We start from the raw sequence: 25,047 nt of genomic DNA on the forward strand, positions 1-25,047 counted from the left end.
ACCGTTTAATGGACATTATAGTAAGATGACAACATCTGATGTTCAAAACTCTGATATGGTATGGACTTGAAGGGCCGACATGGCCTGTTTCCTTGCTGTAAACGGTTATATGGTTATATGAACTGGGGTCACAAGAATTATTGGCAATGTTATGCAGAATGTTTAACATGATCATACAGTATGGTTGTTTTTGGGTATTGTTGTGAATGTCTCGGATTTCATTAAATAAACATTACTATCAATAGAGAAAAAAAAAGTTAATTCCATTTCCCAGTCATTCCATTTTCCAGGTCTTGAACCATTTTCTTGTAGGTTATTGATCCACATGTGGAAAAGGCTCTCCCTCAAGTTCTTTCAAATCTTTCCCCTCTAATCTTAAGCCTATGTTCCCTATTTTTGACTCCTCTAACTGGGGAAAAATACTTGCCCATCTCCCACATAATTTTATGTACCTTTATAAGGTTACCTTGGAGGTTTCTACACTCAGGAGAAAAAAGCTCCATGCTATCCAATCCTTCCCTATAATGCAAGTCCTCCAGTCCCTGTGTAGTGGACAGCAAGGGAGGATATCTCAGTTTATGGCAGGATCCTGATCAGCTGTGAAGGTGGGCCAATAATTCAACTCTTACAAATGTGAAGTGTTGCACTTTAGCAAATCAAATAAGGCTAGGGCCTGCATGTAAATTGAAGGGCCCTGGAAAGTGTTGTAGAATAGGGAGAACTGGAGGTACAGGCGCATAGTTTCCTTAAGCGGAACTTAAGGGAACTTCAATGTAGACAAAGTGATTTAGAAGGGAGTTGGCATGTTTGCCTTCATTGGGCAAGGCATTGAGTACAGAAGTGGAAATCATGTGATTCAGTTCTGTAAGGGAGCAACGTGGAATACTGTGCGCAGATCTGGTCAGTCAGCTATAGGAAGGACACTGATAATTGAGAGGAGTGCAGAGGAGACCTATCAGGATGTCTGGACAAAAGGGCTTGAATTGTCAGGAGAGGTTGACTAGGCTGGGTCTTTATTCCCTTGAGCATAGAAGGTTGAGGGGTTATCTTGTAGTGGTTTATAAAATCAAGAGGGGTATGGATAGGGTTAATGCTCACAGTCTTATTTTTCTCAATGTAGGTCAGTGGTTCTCAACCTTTTTCTTTCCACTCACATACCACTTAAGTAATCCCTATGCCATTGGTGCTCTGTGATTAGTAAGGGATTGCTTAAGGTGGTATGTGAGTGGGAAAGGAAGATTGAGAATCACTGCTCTAGACCCAATTGTTACTGAAATATTTTGCTTGAGAAAAATTGTCATTGGCCCATTTCCTTTGGAGTTATGAAACTGCACATAACGGAGTCAATTAGGTCTGATTAAAACAGTGGTTTTCAAATATTTTCTTTCCATTCACATACCACCTTAAGCAATCCTTTACTAATCACAGAGCACCTATGGCATAGGGAATACTTAAAGTGGTAGGTGAGTGGAAAGAAAAAGGATAAGAACCACTGGACAAGCCAGAGTTGGTCCAAAGTATGAATTCAAATCAAGTTTATCAGCTGATTGCAAAAATACAACCTGATGAAACAATGTTCCCTGGTCCTTGGTGCAAAACCTTACATAACACACATAGAGACAAACAATACATATTCAGGACAAGTATTAATCTATACAAATAAATATGAGTCTCATAGTTAGTGTGAGCAGCTCCTTTAGTTATTCAACCTTCTGTATGAATCTGTGACTGCTCCACTTCCTCTGACCATGTATAATTTCTCTCCTTTGTCCTTAAATAGTCTTATCCAGTTTTCCCCTTTTTACTTTAAATTTTTAAGATGCCTAATCCACATGTCAGATGTGGATTTACCCTCAAGCAGCAACTCTGTCTTTCTCCAGTTTCTGTCTAATTAGCCTTTGCAAAGTTTAGCATTTCACCCAAGGACCAATCTTATCCTTGATCAACTATCTTAAAATCTATGTAATTATAATCACTTCCTAAAATATTCCCCATCAAAACTTTGATCTACCTCCCCCCCCCTCCCCCGCCAGATACATTCCCCAGTGCGTTGTATGGTTTGGCCCACTATCTGGTTGGTCCATCTACATATTTCCAGAAATCCTCCTGGATGCACCTATCAAATTCTGCCTCACCTAACCCCTAATTAACATTGGGGCAGATAAAATAATTCACTATAATTGTGATAGATGGCCCGCACTGTATAAACAGAATCACAGAGCATACAACCAACTTTATTACAATTACACTAGTGGGAGCAACTGAACCTCACTCAAAGCACATATTATTTTGGTACTATTTAAATGGTTCTCACAAATTGTTCAACAGGTTTGTTTGAAGTTGATTGTTCCTTAGTAGCATCTGTCTTTGTGGTTCTTAGGAATGTAAATTATTGAAATCATGTTAACAGTTTCGGGACTTCACACACATTTGAACGTGTCAGGGGCTTGTCTCTAATATATATCAAACATCTTGTTTCTGTGTAGCTTTGGTTTTGATCTAATTATCCAATGCTAATTATTTATCTTAAGGGTAAATCAAATATTTACACACAAAGTAAAGGAAATTTCTCTTAGCATCTGACATTCCTGTGGCATTTGTACATTTGTTTATGTGAATGGTAATAAAGCTGTTAACAGATTGGATTGCTTATCAGTCTGCATACAGCAGTGGGCTCTGTTTAAATGAATGCTAATTTGTCTGTAAGGCTAACAAATCTTGTATTAGTTAACATAAAGTAGTGGTTTCTTTCCTTAATGTTTGTCATTTCTGTATGACTTAACCTTTTACATAATTGATTTTTTTCCATCTTTCCATGATCTGCTGAGAACTAGCATATAACCCGCTAAGAAAGATTGCGCCAGTCTTATTCATGAGCTCTAACCCTGCAGCCTTGCTTGATGAGCCCTTCCTCCTCTCTTGGCAGCTGTGACATTCTCCTAAATCCCTTGTAGAGGCCTTCTATGTAGAATTACAAAAGGAAATAGGCCATTTTGTGTGATCAATTAGTATTGATAGATTTCCTTCATAAAGTAGATCTCAATCATTTGTGCTACTCATCTTCCTTTTTTTTGTTGTGAAAAAAATATTTTTCGATCACATGCATCCCATTGCCTCAATTTTCTACATCCATTTACTTCTCTTTCTTTAATACTTGTACTTTTACATACATATCTTTATTTTGGATACCTCAGTCTACTTTGTTACATTAGTTTATAATAGGATATTTCAAGTTTAAAATGATCTAATTTGCTGTTATGAAAACAGTAACTATCAAATCAGTCTGCTCAAATGATGAATGTCCTGTGTTATCTCTGTTGCCTCTGTGTTTTGTTTAAGAATGTAAATTAGAACATTCCATTTGTATTACTAATATCATCAATTCACTAGAACTTTTATTTGATTATAAAACATAGATTTTAGCCTTACTTACTTAAGGTTCTGATTGTTTTGTGAACCAGATTCTTATTCCAACCAATTCACGTTTGTTTGTTCATGTCACATATTTTAATTACTCACCATGGCTTTGTTTTACTACTTAAATTTGGGTATCACTGTAGCCTGATGAAGATGAATATGTTTTTTCAGAGTGTAAGGGATCAAACAAGGGTTAAGTCAGAATGGATTGTGAGGAGTCAAACAAGGGCTAAGTAAGAATGAATTATGATGGGTTACACAAGGGTTAAGCAAGTATAATAAAATGGAGGTCTTCATAAACAGGATAGCAAGTAAATAGATTTAGCAAGTCCTGGGGGTTGATTAATGAGTAAGAAGTTTAACAAGTTTGCGGAAAAGGCACATAAACTGATAAGGTTAGAATACACATAGGCAGTACCTAATGCTAAACCAATCCAGGAGGCAGAAGAATGTTAAGGGGGAAGGTACCTCTGTACTGAAATGGAATGTATAAAAAGTTGGGTAAGCCCCAGTATCTGTGTGTATTCCCAGGGTAAGGAGAAGCACCCAACTTTGCATTGTTGTAAAATTATAATAAATGTTCTTTGTTCTCAATTTTTGTCTCGAGTGAAATCTGTGAAGGCACCTCTGCTTCTCACAAGAGCTCAATGAGTCTGGTATTTTCCAGCCTTCAGACTGAGTCACCGATTGCATTTAAAGATTTCTATCAAAGTATTTGGGGATAGGACAGGCAACTGAAATGAGAGGAAGAATTTTATTGAATAGCATAGTAGGCATGAGGAGATGAATTACCTATTTCTAATCTTTGTATGCTTATGAAACCTGTAAACTAAGCCATGTCATAGTGGCTGTAATACAAGAACTTGCCAGTATTCACAGTGTCAAAGAGGGACTATGAAGAAAGACAAAGACATCAAATAAGTGTTTGAGTATGAGGGGGAGGCGGTGGCCCTGGCCTTGGCAGAGCGAAGCAGGTGGAGGCCCCGGTCCGGGCAGAAAGAAGGAGGCGGCGGCCCTGGTCCGGGCACAGGGAAAGCAGCGGCGGCCCCGGCCCTGGTCCAGGCAGATGGTAGGTGGCGACGGCCCCGATCCAGGCAAAAGTGAAGGGGAGGCGGCGGCCCCGGCCTCAGTCGAGTGAGGCAGGCGGAGGCCCCGGTCCGGGCAGAAACGAGGGGGAGGGGGAGGCGGAGGCCCTGGCCTCGGTCAAGTGTGGCAGGCGGAGGCCCCGGTCCGGGCAGAAGCGAAGGGGAGGCGGTGGCCCCGGCCTCAGTCGAGTGAGGCAGGCGGAGGCCCCGGTCCGGGCAGAAGCGAGGGGGAGGTGGAGGCCCTGGCCTCGGTCAAGTGTGGCAGGCGGAGGCCCCGGTCCGGGCAGAAGCGAGGGGGAGTCGGTGGCCCCGGCCTCGGCAGAGTGAAGCAGGCGGAGGCCCCGGTCCGGGCAGAAAGAAGGAGGTGGCGGCCCCGGTCCGGGCACAGGGAAAGCAGCGGCGGCCCCGGCCCCCGTCCGGGCAGTATGGTCCGACCTAGGAGGGGAGGCAGGCCCCTCCAGCCTGGGTAAGAAACCTGCATAGGCGAAGGCCTCTCCGATATAAAACCTACGACCCAAGGACCTCGCTGCCACGTCCCAGCTTGCTTGGCCACGGCACACGAACCATGGGTGTAAAGGGTGGGGCCAGTACTGCGCACACTGCACTCCACCTAAAAGCTCCTTTGCACAGGCCCGAGGACATGTCCATGTCCTCCCCCTCCACATCCTACCCCTCCAAAGATGCTCACAAACTCAAGCTAGCATGCTGGAACATCAGAACCATGCTAGACAAGGCTGACAGCCACCGACCTGAATGTTGGTCTGGCCTCATCGCACATGAACTCCTCAGACTTGACATCAGGCAGCAACCTCCTTTGAAGAAGACCGCAGAGCCCACCTCACTGACAAAAGACAAAGGAGGAAAAACCCAACACCCAACCCACCAATTTTCCCCTGCAACCGTGTCTGCCTGTCCTGCATCGGACTTGTCAGCCACAAACGAGCCTGCAGCTGACGTGGACATTACCCCTCCATAAATCTTCGTCCGCGAAGCCAAGCCAAAGAAAGAACATTTATGAATCTGGGCTGAAGTAAGTGAGTGAATTTGAAAGGACTGGTGGATATTTCAAGCATGTTCTATTTTAATGATGCATTTGAATCCCTTGTTCAATTATCTTTAGTTATGAGAAGAAATGGGATAGGTTTGATTTTTTTTCTCTCCCTTGGAATTGAGATAGCATGGAAGCTGACAGGAGTATAAATGAGAGAATAAGGTTTACAAAGGAAGTGAAGCACTTTCTCTGGAATTTGGAATGCACGGTCTGGATGGGTGGAGGAGATGGATAGTTGGGGCATTTTGAGAAGCTAGATGGCAGTTGAATTGCCGAGGCACAGAGGGGAATGAGCCAAGTGCTGGTCAAGGGCAACAGTGTGGATGGGCTGAAGGTGGGCCTGTGCTGACGATGATTCTTGGAACATTTATGACGTTAAATAACAAGCTGAGTCGGACAACTTTTTAAATGGCACCACTTCCATTATCTTTTGACTGACGACCAAGGGGCTTCATTCGGCGCCGTCCCTGTGACAAGGAGCGGAACGTTTCTTTGGGCCTCATGTCCCGCGGAAGCTGCAGTGAGCGGCGCACCATTGGGAAGCTGCGGTGCGTGGAGAGCCAAGGGGCGGCCGGCCGGGTCGGGAATGGGGGGGGGGGGGGCGGCCGGGTCGGGAATGGGGGGGGGGGGGGGCGGCCGGGTCGGGAATGGGGGGGGGGGGCGGCCGGGTCGGGAATGGGGGGGGGGGGGCGGCCGGGTCGGGAATGGGGGGGGGGGGCGGCCGGGTCGGGAATGGGGGGGGGGGGCGGCCGGGTCGGGAATGGGGGGGGGGGGCGGCCGGGTCGGGAATGGGGGGGGGGGGCGGCCGGGTCGGGAATGGGGGGGGGGGGCGGCCGGGTCGGGAATGGGGGGGGGGGGCGGCCGGGTCGGGAATGGGGGGGGGGGCGGCCGGGTCGGGAATGGGGGGGGGGGGGGCGGCCGGGTCGGGAATGGGGGGGGGGGGGCGGCCGGGTCGGGAATGGGGGGGGGGGGGCGGCCGGGTCGGGAATGGGGGGGGGGGGCGGCCGGGTCGGGAATGGGGGGGGGGGGCGGCCGGGTCGGGAATGGGGGGGGGGGCGGCCGGGTCGGGAATGGGGGGGGGGGCGGCCGGGTCGGGAATGGGGGGGGGGGGCGGCCGGGTCGGGAATGGGGGGGGGGGGGCGGCCGGGTCGGGAATGGGGGGGGGGGGCGGCCGGGTCGGGAATGGGGGGGGGGGGGCGGCCGGGTCGGGAATGGGGGGGGGGGGGCGGCCGGGTCGGGAATGGGGGGGGGGGGCGGCCGGGTCGGGAATGGGGGGGGGGGGCGGCCGGGTCGGGAATGGGGGGGGGGGGCGGCCGGGTCGGGAATGGGGGGGGGGGGCGGCCGGGTCGGGAATGGGGGGGGGGGGCGGCCGGGTCGGGAATGGGGGGGGGGGCGGCCGGGTCGGGAATGGGGGGGGGGCGGCCGGGTCGGGAATGGGGGGGGGGGGCGGCCGGGTCGGGAATGGGGGGGGGGCGGCCGGGTCGGGAATGGGGGGGGGGCGGCCGGGTCGGGAATGGGGGGGGGGGGCGGCCGGGTCGGGAATGGGGGGGGGGCGGCCGGGTCGGGAATGGGGGGGGGGGGGCGGCCGGGTCGGGAATGGGGGGGGGGGGGGCGGCCGGGTCGGGAATGGGGGGGGGGGGCGGCCGGGTCGGGAATGGGGGGGGGGGCGGCCGGGTCGGGAATGGGGGGGGGGGGGCGGCCGGGTCGGGAATGGGGGGGGGGGGGGCGGCCGGGTCGGGAATGGGGGGGGGCGGCGGGCGGCCGGGTCGGGAATGGGGGGGGGGGCGGCGGGCGGCCGGGTCGGGAATGGGGGGGGGGGGGCGGGCGGCCGGGTCGGGAATGGGGGGGGGGGGGGGCGGGCGGCCGGGTCGGGAAGGCGGGGGTCGTAACGTGATTGCTGCTTGAGCCCCCGCTGCCGCTGCCCAGGGTCTCGATAGCCCGCAGACCCCCGACCTGCACTTCACACCTTCTGACCTCCCTGATCCATTACTTTTTAACCTCCCTCCCATCTTCATTCTCTAGTTCACCGCGACTTCAGTCCACCTTTTAACTTCAGTCCTACTGCACTGCCTGTCCCGATATTAAGAGACGAATGGAGCTGTTTCTCACGGGGTGGAATCCATGTCCAATGAGCAGGCCACAATCTCCAACTTGGGGAAATAATTTTGTACATTCTATTAAAATTCTAGGACACTGCAAACACATTTTTGGAATATTAGGTGTTACTTCTCCAATGTACGGGTGGACTTGGTTTGATAGAACGCGTGGCCATGGGCTGATGTGGGAGTGGGGCATTGATAATAGACAGAGCGAAGTTGCTCAGCGAAGCGGGTTCCCCACTCTACATCCAGTCTCTCTGATGTAGAGAAGGTCTCGTGCATTGTTAAATCAAGACCATCCACAAATTGGAGGAGCAACACTTAACCTTTTGTCTGGGCACCCTCCAACTGGATGACATTAACATCTTTTCTGACTTCTGCTAGCCTATTCCCTGTTCTCCTTCTCTTCCCCATCCCTCTATGTTGTCTTTCCTCCAGCCCTCCACACTCTTCCGTCTCCATTCACAGAGCCTCACTGTTTGTTGATGTGCCCTCTTTTCCTTATCCACCTATTACCTCCTGCCTGTGGGACTCTTCTCTCCCCCTGCCCCCTCCCCCCACCATTTTGTTCAGACACCTGCCTACATTTTGCTCAAACCTTGTTGAAGGCCTCAAGCCTGAAACATTAGTTTTGAACCTTTATCTTTGCTATATAAAATACACTGTTTGACTTGCTATGTTTCTCCAGTATTGTGTTTTTTACTTCAATCATGGTGGGCAGAATTTCATGTTTTTCTCCCATTCTAGGTGCCCTGTGTGTAAAAGTAAAATGACCTCTGATATCTCTCCTAAACTTTCCTCTTCTATCCTTGTATAAATGTCACCATCAATTACTTTTCTTCCTTAATAATGTCAACAATGGGTTATTAATTAATGATTGCAAAATGTTTTTCATATTTTTTGATGACGTGTGGGGAGGCCATTTAATCCATTAAGTCTACTGGCTCTTTCAGCATTCCTTTTAATCCATACTTGTCATCCATTCTCTCAGCTGCCCCCCCCCCCCCCCCCCCCCCCCCCCCCGATTATCCTGATAACCATTTATAGTTGCACCAGGAGTAGCCAATTAACCTTCTAAACACCATATCTAGGATATGAAGGGAAACCAGGATACCTTGGGAAGCCCATGCAATCGCAGGGAGATTGTAAAATTCCACACAGACCACACCTGAGGTCACAATTGAATCAGCGTTGCTGGAATTTTGTAATTGCACTAATTGGTTGGTGCACTGCTCTGCTGCCCCAATGTTCAATTCTATTTGCAAGTCTTCAGCAAATTAAGCAAGACTTAGAAAACTGACTGTTAAATGGTAACAGTTGCATCATTGCTGAGTCTCCCATAATCAAAATCCCAGAGGTTACTGTTTTTTTTTAAACTTTATTTAAAATTTTATGACATGAATAAAATAAAAATTACATTTAAAGAAATAATAAAAAATAAGATAATAAAAATTAGAATACTACATCATTAAACTACACAAATTACCCCCCCCAATAATTATAACAACATTAATCGTCTAATTTAAAATTAGTCCAACCCTCCCCCCCAAAATAAAGAGTGACCAGAGGTTTCTGTTGACCAGAAAATCAACTTAGCAAGCACATAACTACCATAGCTACAAGAACAAACCAGAGACAAGTAACCCACTGTCAGTATCATCAGGACTTTTCACTATCTGCAAGATACAGCTACTTGCACTTTATAAAGCCATGAAATGGAGAATTAGGTTTGACAGCTCACATTGTTTAGATCTGGGTGCATTTTTGGTCCAAATGTCCAATGCAGCCAAGTATACTTCTGACCAGCCGCATAATATTCTCAAATTTTATTTGTTATTGGATGCAAATGTAAACTGATAACCATGCTATTTTCTTTTTATGTGTATTCTTTGTGGTTTTGACTGTCCTGATGCTGTATTGCATTGTCTGTAGCATGGGTATTAGAAAGCAACTTTCTGCAGAGAGACTTGTGTTGAACCTTGCACCTTGACACGCTGGCGATTACATTGCCTTTGGTGCAGCCACTCCAATTCACATGCTTGCCTGTGCTGGACTCTAAATCAGCCATTCGCAATGAGTGTCATACAGCTCCACCCCCCCCCCCTAACCCCCCACTCCAGAGGCTAGAACAGATTTTAGGGGAGGGGGAAACACAGAGTGAAATTATGAAATTTTAAAAATTCAGTCAGTAGGGCATAAGAAACAACTAACCTCGGTAACATAGGGAAGGGGGCCCATGAACTTTGAGCAGAATCCTAAGTTGGGCCATAGCCAAAATAAAGAATGAGAATGGCTGGTGTAAATTATGAGCATATATCTGAGATGGTGATTGCCAATGTGAAATCCAGTGATGGCATGTGACACAGTTTACGGGCTGTAATTGTTATATAGCTATTCCTTTAATTGGCTAATTTGGAGTTCTTGGAGAAAGCCACAATGATGAATTGTGCCCAGACGAAACGGAAATTAAAAAGTGGATTTTCCATGATCTGGTTCTTGAACATTAGAAAATATTTTGAAATAGGATTGGGTATGAAGTTATAGCAGCTTGGTATGTCGATGACTCGTCATGTGAAAAGTTTGATCAATATCATTGTCAGGGTCGAAAAGTTAGCATTGTATGTAATTGGTGTAAGACCATCATTAATGCTGTATGTGAGGTCCTGAAGATTCATGAGTGTTGTGACTTGAACTTTTCAGGATGGTGGAGCTCTTAGTATATGGTTTGAAGATGTGTTCACTGAGAATAATACTTATGTGAGGTAATTGAACATTTTACACCACTCCTTTTATGTAGGCTAAAGCATTGAAATCAACAGGAATTTTTCTGTCACTATTTTGAATAGATAAGAGTCCACCTTTCTCATTCATGTTAAGTTTGGTGTCTAAAATCGGTTGTGCACATGCTTCCATATTTTGCTCATCTTCGCGGTTTCCCAGGTCAGGGTAATTTTCGTTTGAAAAGCAAAAGAAAGCCTGCAGATGTTGGAAATCTGAAAGGAGAATAGAAAATACTAGGAATTCTCAGCAAATTAAGCAGAGGTTTTTCATGTAGCTGGGTCATCAACTTGAAAAATCCAGACTGCCTCCTGATCTGCTGAATATTTGTAGCATTTTCTCAGTTCTATTAATTTCCTAGTCAGCTGTCCAAAACAGTTAACAATGTAGGCTAGCTTTTAGGTATGGTAGAAAGTTAGGATTTGGAGTTTCTGGTGATGCATTTGTGAATGTTGTAGTTAGCCTTGGCTGAATGGAGTCGTGAACAGCATGAAGTTTGTGTGCTGTCTAGACATAAATTATTTGATGTAAGTTAATCATTGCATGTTTTCCAATTTAGATTCTATGATAGTTTTAGAGAAGGTGCAGAGATTTACCAGAATGTTGCCTGGATTAGAATGCATTTTATGAAGAAAGGATAAGCGGGCATTTTGGAGTGTTGGGAAAAGAAAGGTGACTTAAAATTGAAGTGTATAAGATTGAAGGACAAGGATAAGGTGGACAGCGGGCACCTTTTCCCCAAGGCACCAGTATCCAAGGACATCCTTTTAAGGTGAGTGGAGGAAAGTTTAGTGGAGATATATCAACAATAGATTTTATTTTACATCGAGTGAGTGTCTGGAATGCATGTCCAGGTGTGGTGATGACTCTCGTACAATAGGGATATTTAAAAGCTTCTTAGGTAGGCACATGGATGTAGGAAAAATGGTGAGTGATGGGCTGTGAGGGAAGGAAGGGTCGATCGATGTGGAGTCGGTTTAAATGGGTCGGCACATCGTCTTGTGCCAAAGGACTGTACTATATTGTATGTTCCATAACTGCATTTAAATGATCAGTCACATTTATCCCCATCACCATCACTGAGCTGGTGTAATATCTGAGAGTGTCCCTTTTTGTGATTGCATTGCTGAATGTGTGCGACTTGTTTTTCAGCTGTGAGGCAGATAGGCCCTCCAAATACAAACATCTGTTTCATCTTTGCACAGACTGATTGGCATCTGTTGTCTCCAGCCTTTTCTGCTTTTTAATTAAGTTGATTGGCATCAATTAGAGCTAATAATACTAAAATAATCTGTAAAACTTACACAAGATGATTGTTCTCAACTTCAAATGATAGCTAATGTAATTTCTTCTTTCCCATGCAGAAATGTTGAAGAAGGCTTGCAAGAAAACAAAAAAGGATGATTCTGACATTTGCAAAAGAGTCAAATTAGATTCAGATGTTGCCAGCACAATTCTTAACTTCCAAAGTCCTGACTGTCTATTTGAAAGTCTGATCTCTCCCATAAGTAATAAAAAGTTCTTTAGGGAATATTGGGAGCAGAAGCCACTGTTAATTCAGAGGAATGATCCTTCAGTATCTGTTTATTACCAATCATTATTTAAGTTTGATGATTTAAAGGAAATCTGCAGCTATAATGTGTTCTATGGTCAAGATATTAATTTCTGTCGTTGTATAAATGGTAAAAAAAAGATATTAAATAAAGATGGAAAGGTTAACTATGCTCAATTAAAGAAAGACTTCGAACAGAAGAAAGCTACAATACAATTTCACCAGCCACAGAGATTTAAGGTACTGCTTGAATGATGTATGTTCTTTTTGTTGCGATTTGTTGTAACTTTTTCAATGCAAAGAACATTTTATTTTTTTTAGGATGAATTGTGGAGGATTCAGGAAATATTGGAATGTTTCTTTGGCTCATTAGTTGGATCTAATGTTTACATCACGCCTCCAGGTTCTCAGGGCCTCCCACCTCATTATGATGATGTCGAGGTATGATTAACAGCTCTTTTGCTCTCTATGTTTTTGAAGAAACAATCCTCTTTTGTTTGAACAAATGTCTGCTACTAGTCAGAAAGTGGTGGATGTTCTAAACCATAGATTCTCAAGGTTGGGTGTGGGAATATTTTAGGAAATAATTAAAAAGTTGGTTTGAAAAAATAAACTTGTTATATTGGTGTGAAAGATGTGACTTGGCAACACGGTCAGTACAACATGATTGTAACTTCTAAGTAAAATCACTTTGTTTTTATTTTCATAATGTGTGTTTGCTCTTATGTTTTCTGTTTTTCTTATTTTAACTGGTTAATATTATAATTATATTTGTTCTGACCAGTCTTCATCCATTCCAAATGATCTCATTGGCGACGAGGATTACAAATGATCTCAACAATCACGTCTCTGCCCATACCCCTTTGCTTTTTCAGTTCAGTAGTGAGTGAGATCTGTATGTATCTTTGTGCACTAGTGTATTGATGGAGTGGGGGGGAATGGAGGTCCACCCCAGCCACCAGCCTGAGAGGGATGCCAAAATAGAGGAAAAAAAAATAGGGACCCCAGAAAATAAAGCGAGGAGGAAAAAATGTCATGTTTTTTTTAGGGTCAGTATTCGATCATTACTTTTACATTTTTCAATTCTAAGACATAAAATATTGATTTCAGGGAGCTTGCACTATTGTATTAATCTGTTACAGGGAGCTTGCGCTGTTGTATTAATCTGTTTCAGGGAGCTTGGGCTGTTGTATATTCAAAATAAGCAGATCAAGGAAGCAAAAGGTTTGTCAATATTCAGTGGTGTTCTTGAAGTTTAGGTTTATACTTGCTGTAAACGATGAGCGTGCACCTATTTGCTTATTATGCCACCAGATTTTGACAAATGAATCAATGAAAGCAGGATGTTTTGAAGCTCATTTGAGGGTAAAACATCATAACTATGTCAATTCCAAATTGGAATATTTTAAATCACCGAAAGAGAAGTTTGAAAATAGATAAGAAATCACTTTATTATTCGCTGTGCAAACTGCAGGCCTGAATTGTACCCTTGAAGCTATCTATGAAATTTCTCTACTGATAACAAAACATGGGAAGAATCATATGATTGGGGAGGAACTGATTAAACCCACAATATCATTGTTTCTCAAAACAGTTCTGCAAAAGGATGACAAAGATGTCAGAGCAATGCCATCGAATAATAGTACTGTCTGCAACAGAATAGATGACATGGGTCAAGAGCTTATTGAGAAGTTGAAATCACAAAAGTTCTCAATACAACTGGATGAATCTACCATACGGGACAGTGAGGCTCTGTAATTGGCATATGTGAAATATATTGATCAGGAAGAGTTTCAAGAAGAAATGTTGTTTTGTGAATCATTAGAAGGAAATCATTAGAAGGTGAACTACTCTTTGCAGATGATGCCGCTTTAGTTGCCCATTCAGAGCCAGCTCTTCAGCGCTTGACGTCCTGCTTTGCGGAAACTGCCAAAATGTTTGGCCTGGAAGTCAGCCTGAAGAAAACTGAGGTCCTCCATCAGCCAGCTCCCCACCATGACTACCAGCCCCCCCACATCTCCATCGGGCACACAAAACTCAAAACGGTCAACCAGTTTACCTATCTCGGCTGCACCATTTCATCAGATGCAAGGATCGACAATGAGATAGACAACAGACTCGCCAAGGCAAATAGCGCCTTTGGAAGACTACACAAAAGAGTCTGGAAAAACAACCAACTGAAAAACCTCACAAAGATAAGCGTATACAGAGCCGTTGTCATACCCACACTCCTGTTCGGCTCCGAATCATGGGTCCTCTACCGGCACCACCTATGGCTCCTAGAACGCTTCCACCAGCGTTGTCTCCGCTCCATCCTCAACATCCATTGGAGCGCTTTCATCCCTAACGTCGAAGTACTCGAGATGGCAGAGATCGACAGCATCGAGTCCACGCTGCTGAAGATCCAGCTGCGCTGGATGGGTCACGTCTCCAGAATGGAGGACCATCGCCTTCCCAAGATCGTGTTATATGGCGAGCTCTCCACTGGCCACCGTGACAGAGGTGCACCAAAGAAAAGGTACAAGGACTGCCTAAAGAAATCTCTTGGTGCCTGCCACATTGACCACCGCCAGTGGGCTGATAACGCCTCAAACCGTGCATCTTGGCGCCTCACAGTTTGGCGGGCAGCAACCTCCTTTGAAGAAGACCGCAGAGCCCACCTCACTGACAAAAGGCAAAGGAGGAAAAACCCAACACCCAACCCCAACCAACCAATTTTCCCCTGCAACCGCTGCAACCGTGTCTGCCTGTCCCGCATCGGACTTGTCAGCCACAAACGAACCTGCAGCTGACGTGGACATTTTACCCCCTCCATAAATCTTCGTCCGCGAAGCCAAGCCAAAGAAGAAGAGAAGGAAACACTACTGCAGTTGATATCTACAGCAAGTTCAAAAATTATTTGGATGAAAATGAAATACCAAAAGGATACATTGTATCTTGTGCTGCAGATGTTGGGTAAAGAAACAGGATGTTTAAAATTAATGAAGGATGAAAATCCAAACATGTTGGTTGTGCATTATGTTATCCGCTGACAAAGCTTAGTTGCCAAGAAAAGTTCCCCTGTTCTACACAAAATATTGCATTCTTTGATCGTGTATCAATGCCATCAAACCTAATGCCAAATGTGAATGTCTGTTTAAGCAGTTTTGTGTTGATAAAAATGCAGAACGTGAGATTATTGCTTCACCCTGAAGTAAGGTGGTTGTCAAAGGGAAACTGCTTCAAAAGGTTTATGGAATTGTTTGATCTCCTCAGCGAGTTTTTGAAGAACAATCCCAAAATGAAGTTCTTGCTACCAACAGGTGGCAAAGCTTACGTGAGTTACTTGACGAACATTTTTGAGCACATTGACCGAGCAACTCCAAGTTGCAAATATGCCGCTCGCTGAGGCAAAAACAAAGATATTTGGATTCATTATACTTCTAGAATTATGCCAAAGGAATATTAAAGCAAGGCATGTCAATTCTATTGGTTGAATAAGTGTGAGGTAATTAATGCGTCATTGTTGACCATTTGAAAATGTTGGTTACTGACTTCAGTGATAGATTTTGTGATTTAAAAGCAATAGATTTCCCTCTTGGTTAACTCAGCCATTGCTGGTGAACTTATTTGAAGTTCCAGTGCAGTACCAAGATGAGTTATCTGAGTTGCAACATGATGAATCCGTGAAAACTCTGTTCAAAATGAAAGGAACCATAATGTGCCTGCCTAATGAGATCGAAAGAAATACCAAAACTCAACTACTTTAGCAAGGGGACTATTGATATGTTTTTCATCGTCTTATTTAGTAGAATGTGGCTTCAATGCTGTTAGTGATTTGCTACAAGCTACGAAAAACTGACTGGAAATTATAAATCATGGAGATTTAAGGTTGAAACCAACAAAATGAGTCCTTTGAATCAAAAGAAAAATCTGCGTCCAGCGTCAGGTGCAAGGTTCACACTGAAATGAAGACAATTGTTGAATGTGTGTTTGAGATGGTTGACATATTGAAGTTGTAGTTGAATATGAAATGTGTGTTCCAATGTATTCCTGACCTTAATTGCATTGAAATACACTTGCAGTAAATTATTTAATTAAAATTTCTTTTGAATATATAACTTTTTTGCTAATGGTGAGGTGTACATTTTTTTGAAAAATTAAAGTAGGGCCTAGGACAAAGAAAGTTGTTTTAAATCCTCCATGGAACTTTGAAATCTACAGCACGGTACAGACCCTTCAGCCCACAGTGTTTGGCTGATCTAATAATCCACTCTTAAGAGCTCCTAGAATTTTCCTACTACATAACCCTCCATTTTTCTCAGTTTCATGTACATATCTCAGTCAATTAAAATATCCTATTATATTTGCCACACCACCATTGGGCAACACATTCCATGCACCCACCACTTTCTGAAATAATTAGGACATTTGCATTCTATTGTGTTCTAATATCCTTAAAAATAAAGGAATGATGCAAAGTTATAACAACTGATTTTATAGACAACTGATTGTATTTTCTTGCAATCATTTTATATTTTCTTATAATCATTTCAGTGAGCAGTTATTGCTCCTTACATTTTTTTTGTGACTTGTAAATTTGTTTTTCCTTTCCAATATTTTATATTGTAGTGAATCTTACAAATAAAACAGTTATGAGCTGAAAGCACAAGATATTTTTATACATTTTAAAGTATTTGTATTTGTAAGGTAGTCAGAGAAATACAGAAATCTTGCTAATTAAATTTGTTGTGCTATTTTTATATGCGGATAGGTCTTTATTCTGCAGCTCGAAGGGGAGAAGCACTGGCGACTTTACAAACCCACAAACCCATTAGCTCGTGAATATAGCACAGAAGCTGAAGACCGGATTGGAAGTCCAACCCATGAGTTTACTTTAAAGGTAAAGTATTAAAATGCTACCAGAATATACTCAATTGGATTTGGCAATTTTCACTTAGTTGATATTTTATTTGTTGTGGTGTGACAATGGAATACAAAAGTGGATTTTTTTGGGATCCTAAGATGCAAGCTGTTGGGAATGGACTTTACTCAATACAATCTTTTGTAATGGCGGCAGTATTTAATTCCTCTCTGGCAGTATTAATTGAATATTTGTATTAATGCAGGCCACTTGTATCTTGAGCTCCGCAAAACAAGAGGTTACAGGTGGACAGATCACAGCAGAAAGCAAGCTCCTCAGCCCAATCTGTCCATACCAACAAAGTTGGCTTTCTGGGCTAGTCTCATTTGCCTCATTCTGGGCTAATCTCATTCCATGCACCCACCACTTTCTATGTTAAAAACACCTCTTGTATTTGTCCCCCTCCCCACCCCCCTGTGCTTGCCCCCAAGCACCTTAAAACTAGATGTGATAGTGTATCTAGACTGTGCTTACAGCGATTGGCTGAGAGCTAAGCCACACCTATTGTCTGGGCCTTAAAGGGTTGTGTCCCTAGCCAGGTCGGATCATTCCGGACTGGTCAGCCACCTGTGAAGAGCTCCGGTCTTTTGCTAATAAAAGCCTTGGTTTGGATCAACAAGTCTTTGGTTCTTTCGACGAGCTCTACACTATGCCCCTTTGATTTAGCTATTTCAGTCCTGGGAAAAGCCCTCCATCTATCCACATGATCATTGCCTCTCATCGCCTTTTACACCTCTATCAGGTCACTCTTCATCCTCGTTGCTCCAAAGACAAAAAACCAAGTTCACTCAAAGTATCATTCATAAGGCATGCTCTCCAATCCAGGCAGTATCCTTGTAAATTTCCTCTGCACCTTTTCCATTGCTACCACGTTGCTTCTGTAGTGAGGTGACCAAAATTGAACAGAATATACCAAGTGGGGTCTAGGTAAGGTCTTGTATAGCTTTATCATTATCTCACAGCTTTTGAAATCTATCTCACGCTTAATGAAATCAACGAATCATATGCCTTCTTAACAACACTATCAACTTTTGCAACAGCTTTAAGTGTTCAAGGTTCACAATGCCTAGAGTACTCCCTTTAACATTATATTCTGCCTTCAAATTTGTCCATCTGAAATGAACCACCACACTATTCTGGGTTAAACTCCATCTGTCACTTCTCAGCCAGGCTCTGCATCTTATCAATCTTCCTCTGTAACCTCTGGCATCCCTCCAGACTATTCCCAATACCACATATCTTTGTGTCATCTGCAAACTTACTAACCCACCCTTCCACTTTCTCATCCATTCCTCTCCTTATCCATATTTCTGTCCAAATGAAGGAGAAATGATTTGGTATTTTCAAAGTTTTCTTGGGGAAAAAAGCACAACATCCTACTCTCTGGAATTCTGGGCCAATGACTGCTGAAGATGGAAAAGCAGTTCTAAGGTCTCATTGAGAGCATCTACTAGTGTAAATGGCAGGAATGTACCACCTCCCAAACTGCTTACAGTGGCCTCCATAATGTTTCAGACAAAGACACTTTTTTCCTTTATTTGCCCCTGTGCTCCACAGTTTTAAATGTGTAATCAACCAATTCAAATGTAATCATGATGCACAGACCAGATTTTATTCAAGGTTATTTGTATACATTTTGGTTTGACCATGAAGAAATTATAGCACTTTTTATATCTAGCTCCTCCATTTCAGGACACTAGACTATTTGGGACATTTGGCTTCACAGGTGTCCGTGATTACTCAGCTATGTTTAATTGCTTCTTTGGTGCAGGTAGCTAAGCCTGCTTCTAAGCTTTTGATCATCTTTGGAGTCTATAGTTGACATTTTTCAATGTGAGCACCAGAGACGTACCAATGAAAATCAAAGAAGCCATCTTGAGGCTGAAAAACAAGAATAAAACAGTAAGAGACATCGCCCAAACTTTAAGATTGCCAAAATCAACTGGTTGGAACATAATTAAGAAGAGGGGGCGTACTGTTGAGCTCAGTAATATCAAAAGGACTGATAGGCCAAGAAAGACGTCCACTTCCAATGACAGAAGAATTCTCATCATAATGAAGAAAAATCCACAAGCACATGTCCGAAAGATCAGAAGCACTCTTTAGGAGGCAAGTGTGGATGCGTCAATGACTACTGTCCACTGAAGAAGTCATGGACAGAAATACAGAAGCTACATTGCAAGGTGCAAACCATTAGTTAGCCACAGAAACAGGATGGGCAGATTACAGTAACTAAGAAATATTTAAAAGAGCTTGCAGAATTCTGGAAAAAGGTCTTCTGGACAGATGAGACCGAGATTAATCTGATTCAAGAGCAAAATGTGGAGACATAAAGGAACTGCACAAGATCCAAAGAATACCATCTCATCTGTGAAACATGGTGGTAGGGGGTGTTGTGGCCTGGGGATGTGTGGCTGCCACAGGTATTGGCGCACTTATCTTCACTGATGTGGCTGCTGACGGCGGTAGCAATATGAATTCTGAAGTGTCTAGAAACATCTGCTCAAGTTTGAGCAAATGCCTCCAAACTAATTGGACGAAGCTTCATCTTACAGCAAGACAATGATCTCAAACATACTGTTAAAGCAACAAATGAGTTTTTCAAAGCTAAAAACTGGAAAATTCTTGAATGGCCAAGTCAATCACCTAATCTAAATCCAATTGAGTATGCCTTCAATACGAAGAAGAGAAAGCTTAAGGGAACAAGCACTCATTGCATGCAAGGGATGTGCAACAACCTATTAAACGTGTTTACTTTAATATGCATGCCATTGCTATGTCCCAAATATGGTGCCTTGAAATGAGAGGACTATATATAAAAAGTGCTGTCCTTCATGGTCAAACCAGAATGTCGCAAATAACCTTGATTATAATCAAGGAATGTGCACTTTAATTGCATGTGAATTGTTTGATTACAAATTTAAAACTGTGGAGCTCAAGAAAAAATGAAGGTCTTTGTCTCAAATATTATGGAGGGGACTGTACCTGCTGACACTGATAGTAGCAGCTCTTGCACCTATAGCAGTGTCTTTAGGTCTCACGGCTACATCAGTCATTCCAGAACCCACCAAACTGGAGTGGAAGCAAGCTGTTCATAGCCCTGAGGTACCACCTCAAAAGAAAAACATTTTGAACAAAATCGAATAAGAGGAACTTAGTGGGTCAAGTAATATTATTTTGGGGATGGGGGTGGGGTGGTGATGGTAGAAATTGTCAACATTTTGGGTTTGAAACCCAGTGGATTGTTCTGAGCTCCAAACTCCAACACCTGCAATCCCTCGTGCCTCTAGTCAAAATGTAATTTTGCTTTGCATCTTATCATTATGAATTTATGACCTAGATTTTATTGCTGAATATTTACATGCTTTGCCTTTGTAAATGACAAGGATATTTACTGACTGATAGTTCATTGCCTAAACTGTTGCCATTTCAATTTCTTGAGAAATTAATGGGGTTGTATAAATTTGGGAGAATTTTTTTCTTTCACAATGTGTGCAACTAATGACAACTGGGCAGTCTCAAAGACCTTTGAATAACTAGGTTTTATTAATAGTTCAAGTGAATTTTTAAAATGGTAATCAGTATGTGTAATAAAACATTCAATTAACAACCTTGATGTTTTGGAGCTTATTAAGTGTTTCAGTACATGTCCCAATACTGTGATTGAACTATCAATTAATTATATCTTAGATGTTTTACTAAATTAAGTGCTACTTAAATGCAAGTTATTTTAACAGTCACAATAGACGTGAAATTAAAATGTAAACAAGAAATTAAAAGTGTAAACAAGCCTAAGAAATGCTATTGGTCAAAATAAGGAAAAAGTCCTTCCATGCTCATTAACTTGCATAGGATATATAAAATGTGACAAAATGAACTGTTTGCTTTCTTCCTTCCTAGCCAGGTGATTTGTTGTATTTCCCCAGAGGAACAATCCATCAAGCAGATACCCCAGCTGGAGGTTCTTATTCTACCCACATTACTATAAGTACCTACCAGAACAAGTAAGAACATTTGTTGAAGTGTGGTCTATGAAATTACCAAATTTCATCTTTCTTTGAACATTGTATGTAATATAAAAAATAGAATCAAGAGTAGGGCACACAACCCCTTGATCCTCAAGTTGTTTGATTCACTTTGAGTCCTAAAGTCTATGTCAAATATACTTGACAACTAAGCATACACAGCTCTCTGGGCGGTTAACATTTAAACCAAAATCCCCTAAGTAAACTAAACTGTCCTAACTTTAATATCTGACCTCTTATCCTGAGATGATGCTCATTAGGTTTTAATGTCTTCCCCTGGAGGAAATAATCTTTCAGCATTCATTCTGTCAAGCCTGCCTCAAAGAGAAGATGTCATTCTTCCAAACTGCAATGATTAAAGGCAAGAATCCTGATGTGAAAATTTAGCAAATCTAGGACAATTTGGACATTTTTGACAAATCTTGCATCTGTTTCTTGTCTGATAACACCACAATCTCCTTTGGTAAGGAGATTAAAATTGTTCATCAACAGCATCTAGAATCACAGCATTTTGTACTTTCCCGTTCACCAAGGCTGGGAAATTATTTTTCTTCTGTGTGCCTGATGTATGTGCATGTTAACTTTCTGAACCTTAACAGTTGGTTATTCTGGGCACTGACAAATACTACATTTAATATATTTTAAAAAAATTACCAAAATGAATAAAACGACATTTTATCGGTTGTACTCTCGCACTCGACATATCTATATATCTCTGCAGACTCTTAGCTGACCTTGTAAACAAATACCAAAATAACCCACTGCTGTGTATTGTTTGGCCCTATCAAACTTGTAGGGAAGTGGTAACCTATTCTGTCATATGTTACTTTGCAGCACTGTATTGCTCACTTTTCCATTCATTCAGTTTTGTATTGCTGACAAAGATGGATCTGTTGCACTCTGTCATATTAATTCTTTAATATGAATTATAAATACCTGAGTAGACGATGTTGATTCTTATAGCAAACCTGAAAAATAATTTTTTCCTATAGCTAATCTATGCTGAGGTTAATATAAACCCTTGAATTCTTATTAATGTAACAACCTCTGGTGCTATTTTAAAAAAAATCAATCTATATTGAATTCACTGATTTTTTCCCCCCCCCCCCTTAATATGGTGTTAGTTAGATCAGCAAACATCATCAGAATTGTCAGCTGTAGCATCCCTTTCATGTAGTTATGATTTTCCATGTGTGCTGGTTTTGTGATTCTTAATGGACTCCAGCAATTTTCTGATAATTGTTCTATTAATTAGTTTATAGTTTACTGTTTTCCTTCTCCCTCTTGGAACGTAAGGGTTCAATCAGGCAGACGCAGCATGGTTTTAGAAAGGGAAGATCTTGTTTGACAAACTTGTTAGGATTCTTTGAGGATATAATGGGTGCGGTGGCAAGAGGGGAACAGGTTGATGTTGTATATTTGGATTTCCAGAAAGCGTTTGATAAGGTGCTGCACAAGAGACTTCTCAGTAAGTCACAAGAAAGTGGAGTCTGGGGAAGTCTATTGGCCTGGATTGAAAATTGGTTGTCTGACAGGAGGCAGAGAGTCGGGATAAATGGGAGTTTTTCAGGTTGGCAGAGAGTGGTAAGTGGGGTTCTGCAGGGGTCGGTGCTAGGACCACAACTGTTCATCATTTACATTGATGACTTGGAGGAGGGGACAAAATGTGGTGTAGCCAAGTTTGCGGATGAGACCAAATTGAGTGGAAGAGCAAATTGTAATGAGGATGTGGAGAGTCTGCAGAGGGATAGAGTTATGCTGGATGAGTGGGCAAAGGTCTGGCAGATGGAGTACAATGTTAGTAAGTGTGAGGTTATCCACTTTGGCAAGAAAAATAAAAGAGCTGAATATTATTTAAAGGGTGAAAAACTACAGCATGCTGTTGTGCAGAGGGACTTGGGAGTGCTTGTGCATGAATCGCAAAAAGTTAGGTTGCAGGTGCAGCAGGTTATTAAGAAGGCAAATGGAATGTTGGCCTTCATCGCTAGAGGAATTGAATTCAGGAGTAGGGAGGTAATGTTGCAATTGTAGAAGGTACTGGTGAGACCGCACCTGGAGTACCGTGTCCAGTTCTGGTCTCCATATTTGAGGAAGGATATACTGGCTTTGGAGACGGTCCAGAGGAGGTTTACTAGGTTGATCCCTGGGATGAAGGGGTTGACTTATGATGAAAGATTAAATCGTCTAGGATTGTATTCGCTCGAGTTCAGAAGAATGAGTGGAGATCTTATAGAAACATATAGGATTATGAAGGGTATGGATAGGATAGATGTAGGAATGTTTTTTGAGCTGGCCGGGGAAACTAAAACGAGAGGACACAGTCTCAAGATTTGGGGGAGTAGATTTAGGACAGAGATGAGGAAAAATAGTTTTTCCCAGAGAATCGTGAATGTTTGGAATTCTCTAACCAGGGAAGTGGTTGAGGCTGCCTCATTAAACATATTTAATATTTGCCTAGATAATTTTTTACATGATAGAGGAATTAGGGGATATGGAGAGAAGGCAGATAGGTGGAGTTAGGTCATAAATTAGATTAGCCATGATCGTATTGAATGGCAGAGCAGGCTCGATGGGCCATTTTTGGCCTACTCCTGTTCCTACTTCCTATGTTCCTATAAATAATGGCATTACACATTACCTTTCATTTTTCCAATGTGTCAACAATTATGGGAGATCACCTAATTCAACTATTCCTTCCACAATCTTTTCTCTTGAAATCTTAGAATGCAGGCTCTTAGATCCAAGAGAATGGTGAGATTAAAATGCCCAATTTTCATTTTTCATTTTCGTTTCCTTAAATACGAAGAACTCTCTTATCATTTACTTCCAATATTGGTGCTCATGCAACTATGGCACTGCAGTATCTGTCAGATCAAACACATTAAACTCGATGTAATTTAAAAAAAAAAATTTTTAGACATGGTAACAGGCTATTTTGGCCCATGAGTCCATACTGCCAAATTTACACCCCATTAACCTACACTCCGATACATTTTGAAAGGTGGGATGAAATTGGAGCCCCCTGGCAAAAACCCACATAGACATGGGGAGAACATACAAAGTTCTTACAGACAGCACAGGATTCAGTTTCTAGTTGCTGGCGCTGTAAAGGTGTTGCGCTAACCACTAGGCCAACTGTGCTGCCCCTTCATTTGTTTTTATTTTCTTTAATGTTGTGTGATTTTTTTTATATATAAAATTTGCTTGCTTTTATTTGTCTTTGAGCATTAGTCGATTCTCATTGCAATAGAAGTTTATGCAGAGATCTAATAGAAATATTTTAAAATGCCAAGGGTTTAGATTAGATTGGAGAGATACTGTTCCCATTTGTGGAAGGGTCAAGAACCAAATGAAATGTGGATGATTTTTTAAAAAGACAATAAATGGACTTCACGGCCAAGAATGATTGTGGAAGTAGATTCAATTGTGTTATAAAAAGAGATGAATAAATTTCTAAAAGAGAAAATAATTGCAGGGCTGAATGAGATGGCAGTAGAGTTGGATGCTGCAGTTGACAATTCTGATGATGTTTTCTTTGCTGGATATAACTAACAACATATTAAGGGGGAAAAAATCAAGGCAATATTAGATTTAAAAAAAAATGCAGAGCACAGGAGTTTGTTACATTAATAAGGATTCAAGGGTTTGTATTAACCTTAGCTATAGGAATAAAAAATATTTTTCAGGTTTGTAGGCTATTGATATGGTATGGGCATAACTGCCTGAATGATCTTTGACTACTGTCAAAACTCTGGTCCAATTTTTGACAAACTCTGAATCTAAACCCTAAATCGCACGATGATCCCGACTTCCTTTTAAATCTATAACTTGGGTGTAAATTCAGCCTAACCGTATTTACAACTTTTGAACTTTAACCAAAATTTAAAATAAATCCTCACCTATTATTTATTAATAATTAAAAATAGGGTGCTGTGGTGATTTCATCTTTGTCTGTGGTATCAGCTTAAATTTATAGACATAGTGAGCTTCACTTAGAAAATGTCTGACCAAAATGGTACCCATTTAATGTGGTGTGTCTCCTTCAGCTCGATATTGTAAAAATTCATTCACTGTTACAGTATTTTTTAAAGATCATATTGCAAAAATGATAATACCTGTTGAAAAATAGTTGAAGGT

The 25,047-nt window shown here is 42.4% G+C and overlaps 1 protein-coding gene across 5 annotated transcripts in view; it reads left to right on the forward strand.

The window, feature by feature from the left end:
* The first annotated feature begins 5,785 nt into the window (after nt 1–5,785).
* The window catches only part of riox2 (ribosomal oxygenase 2), a 63,761-nt gene continuing 44,499 nt past the window's right edge, over nt 5,786–25,047 (forward strand). Inside the window, exons 1-5 of one of the 5 annotated variants that reach the window (XM_069889424.1) lie at nt 5,786–6,101; nt 11,795–12,222; nt 12,304–12,423; nt 16,736–16,864; nt 20,786–20,889. In XM_069889424.1, the coding sequence (XP_069745525.1) occupies nt 11,797–12,222; nt 12,304–12,423; nt 16,736–16,864; nt 20,786–20,889 (779 nt within the window). In that variant the 5' untranslated portion in view covers nt 5,786–6,101; nt 11,795–11,796. The other 4 variants (XM_069889425.1, XM_069889428.1, XM_069889423.1 and 1 more) reach the window with 4 other exon arrangements.

Source organism: Narcine bancroftii, chromosome 7 (assembly GCF_036971445.1).
Source record: "Narcine bancroftii isolate sNarBan1 chromosome 7, sNarBan1.hap1, whole genome shotgun sequence".
Lineage (NCBI taxonomy): Eukaryota > Metazoa > Chordata > Chondrichthyes > Torpediniformes > Narcinidae > Narcine > Narcine bancroftii.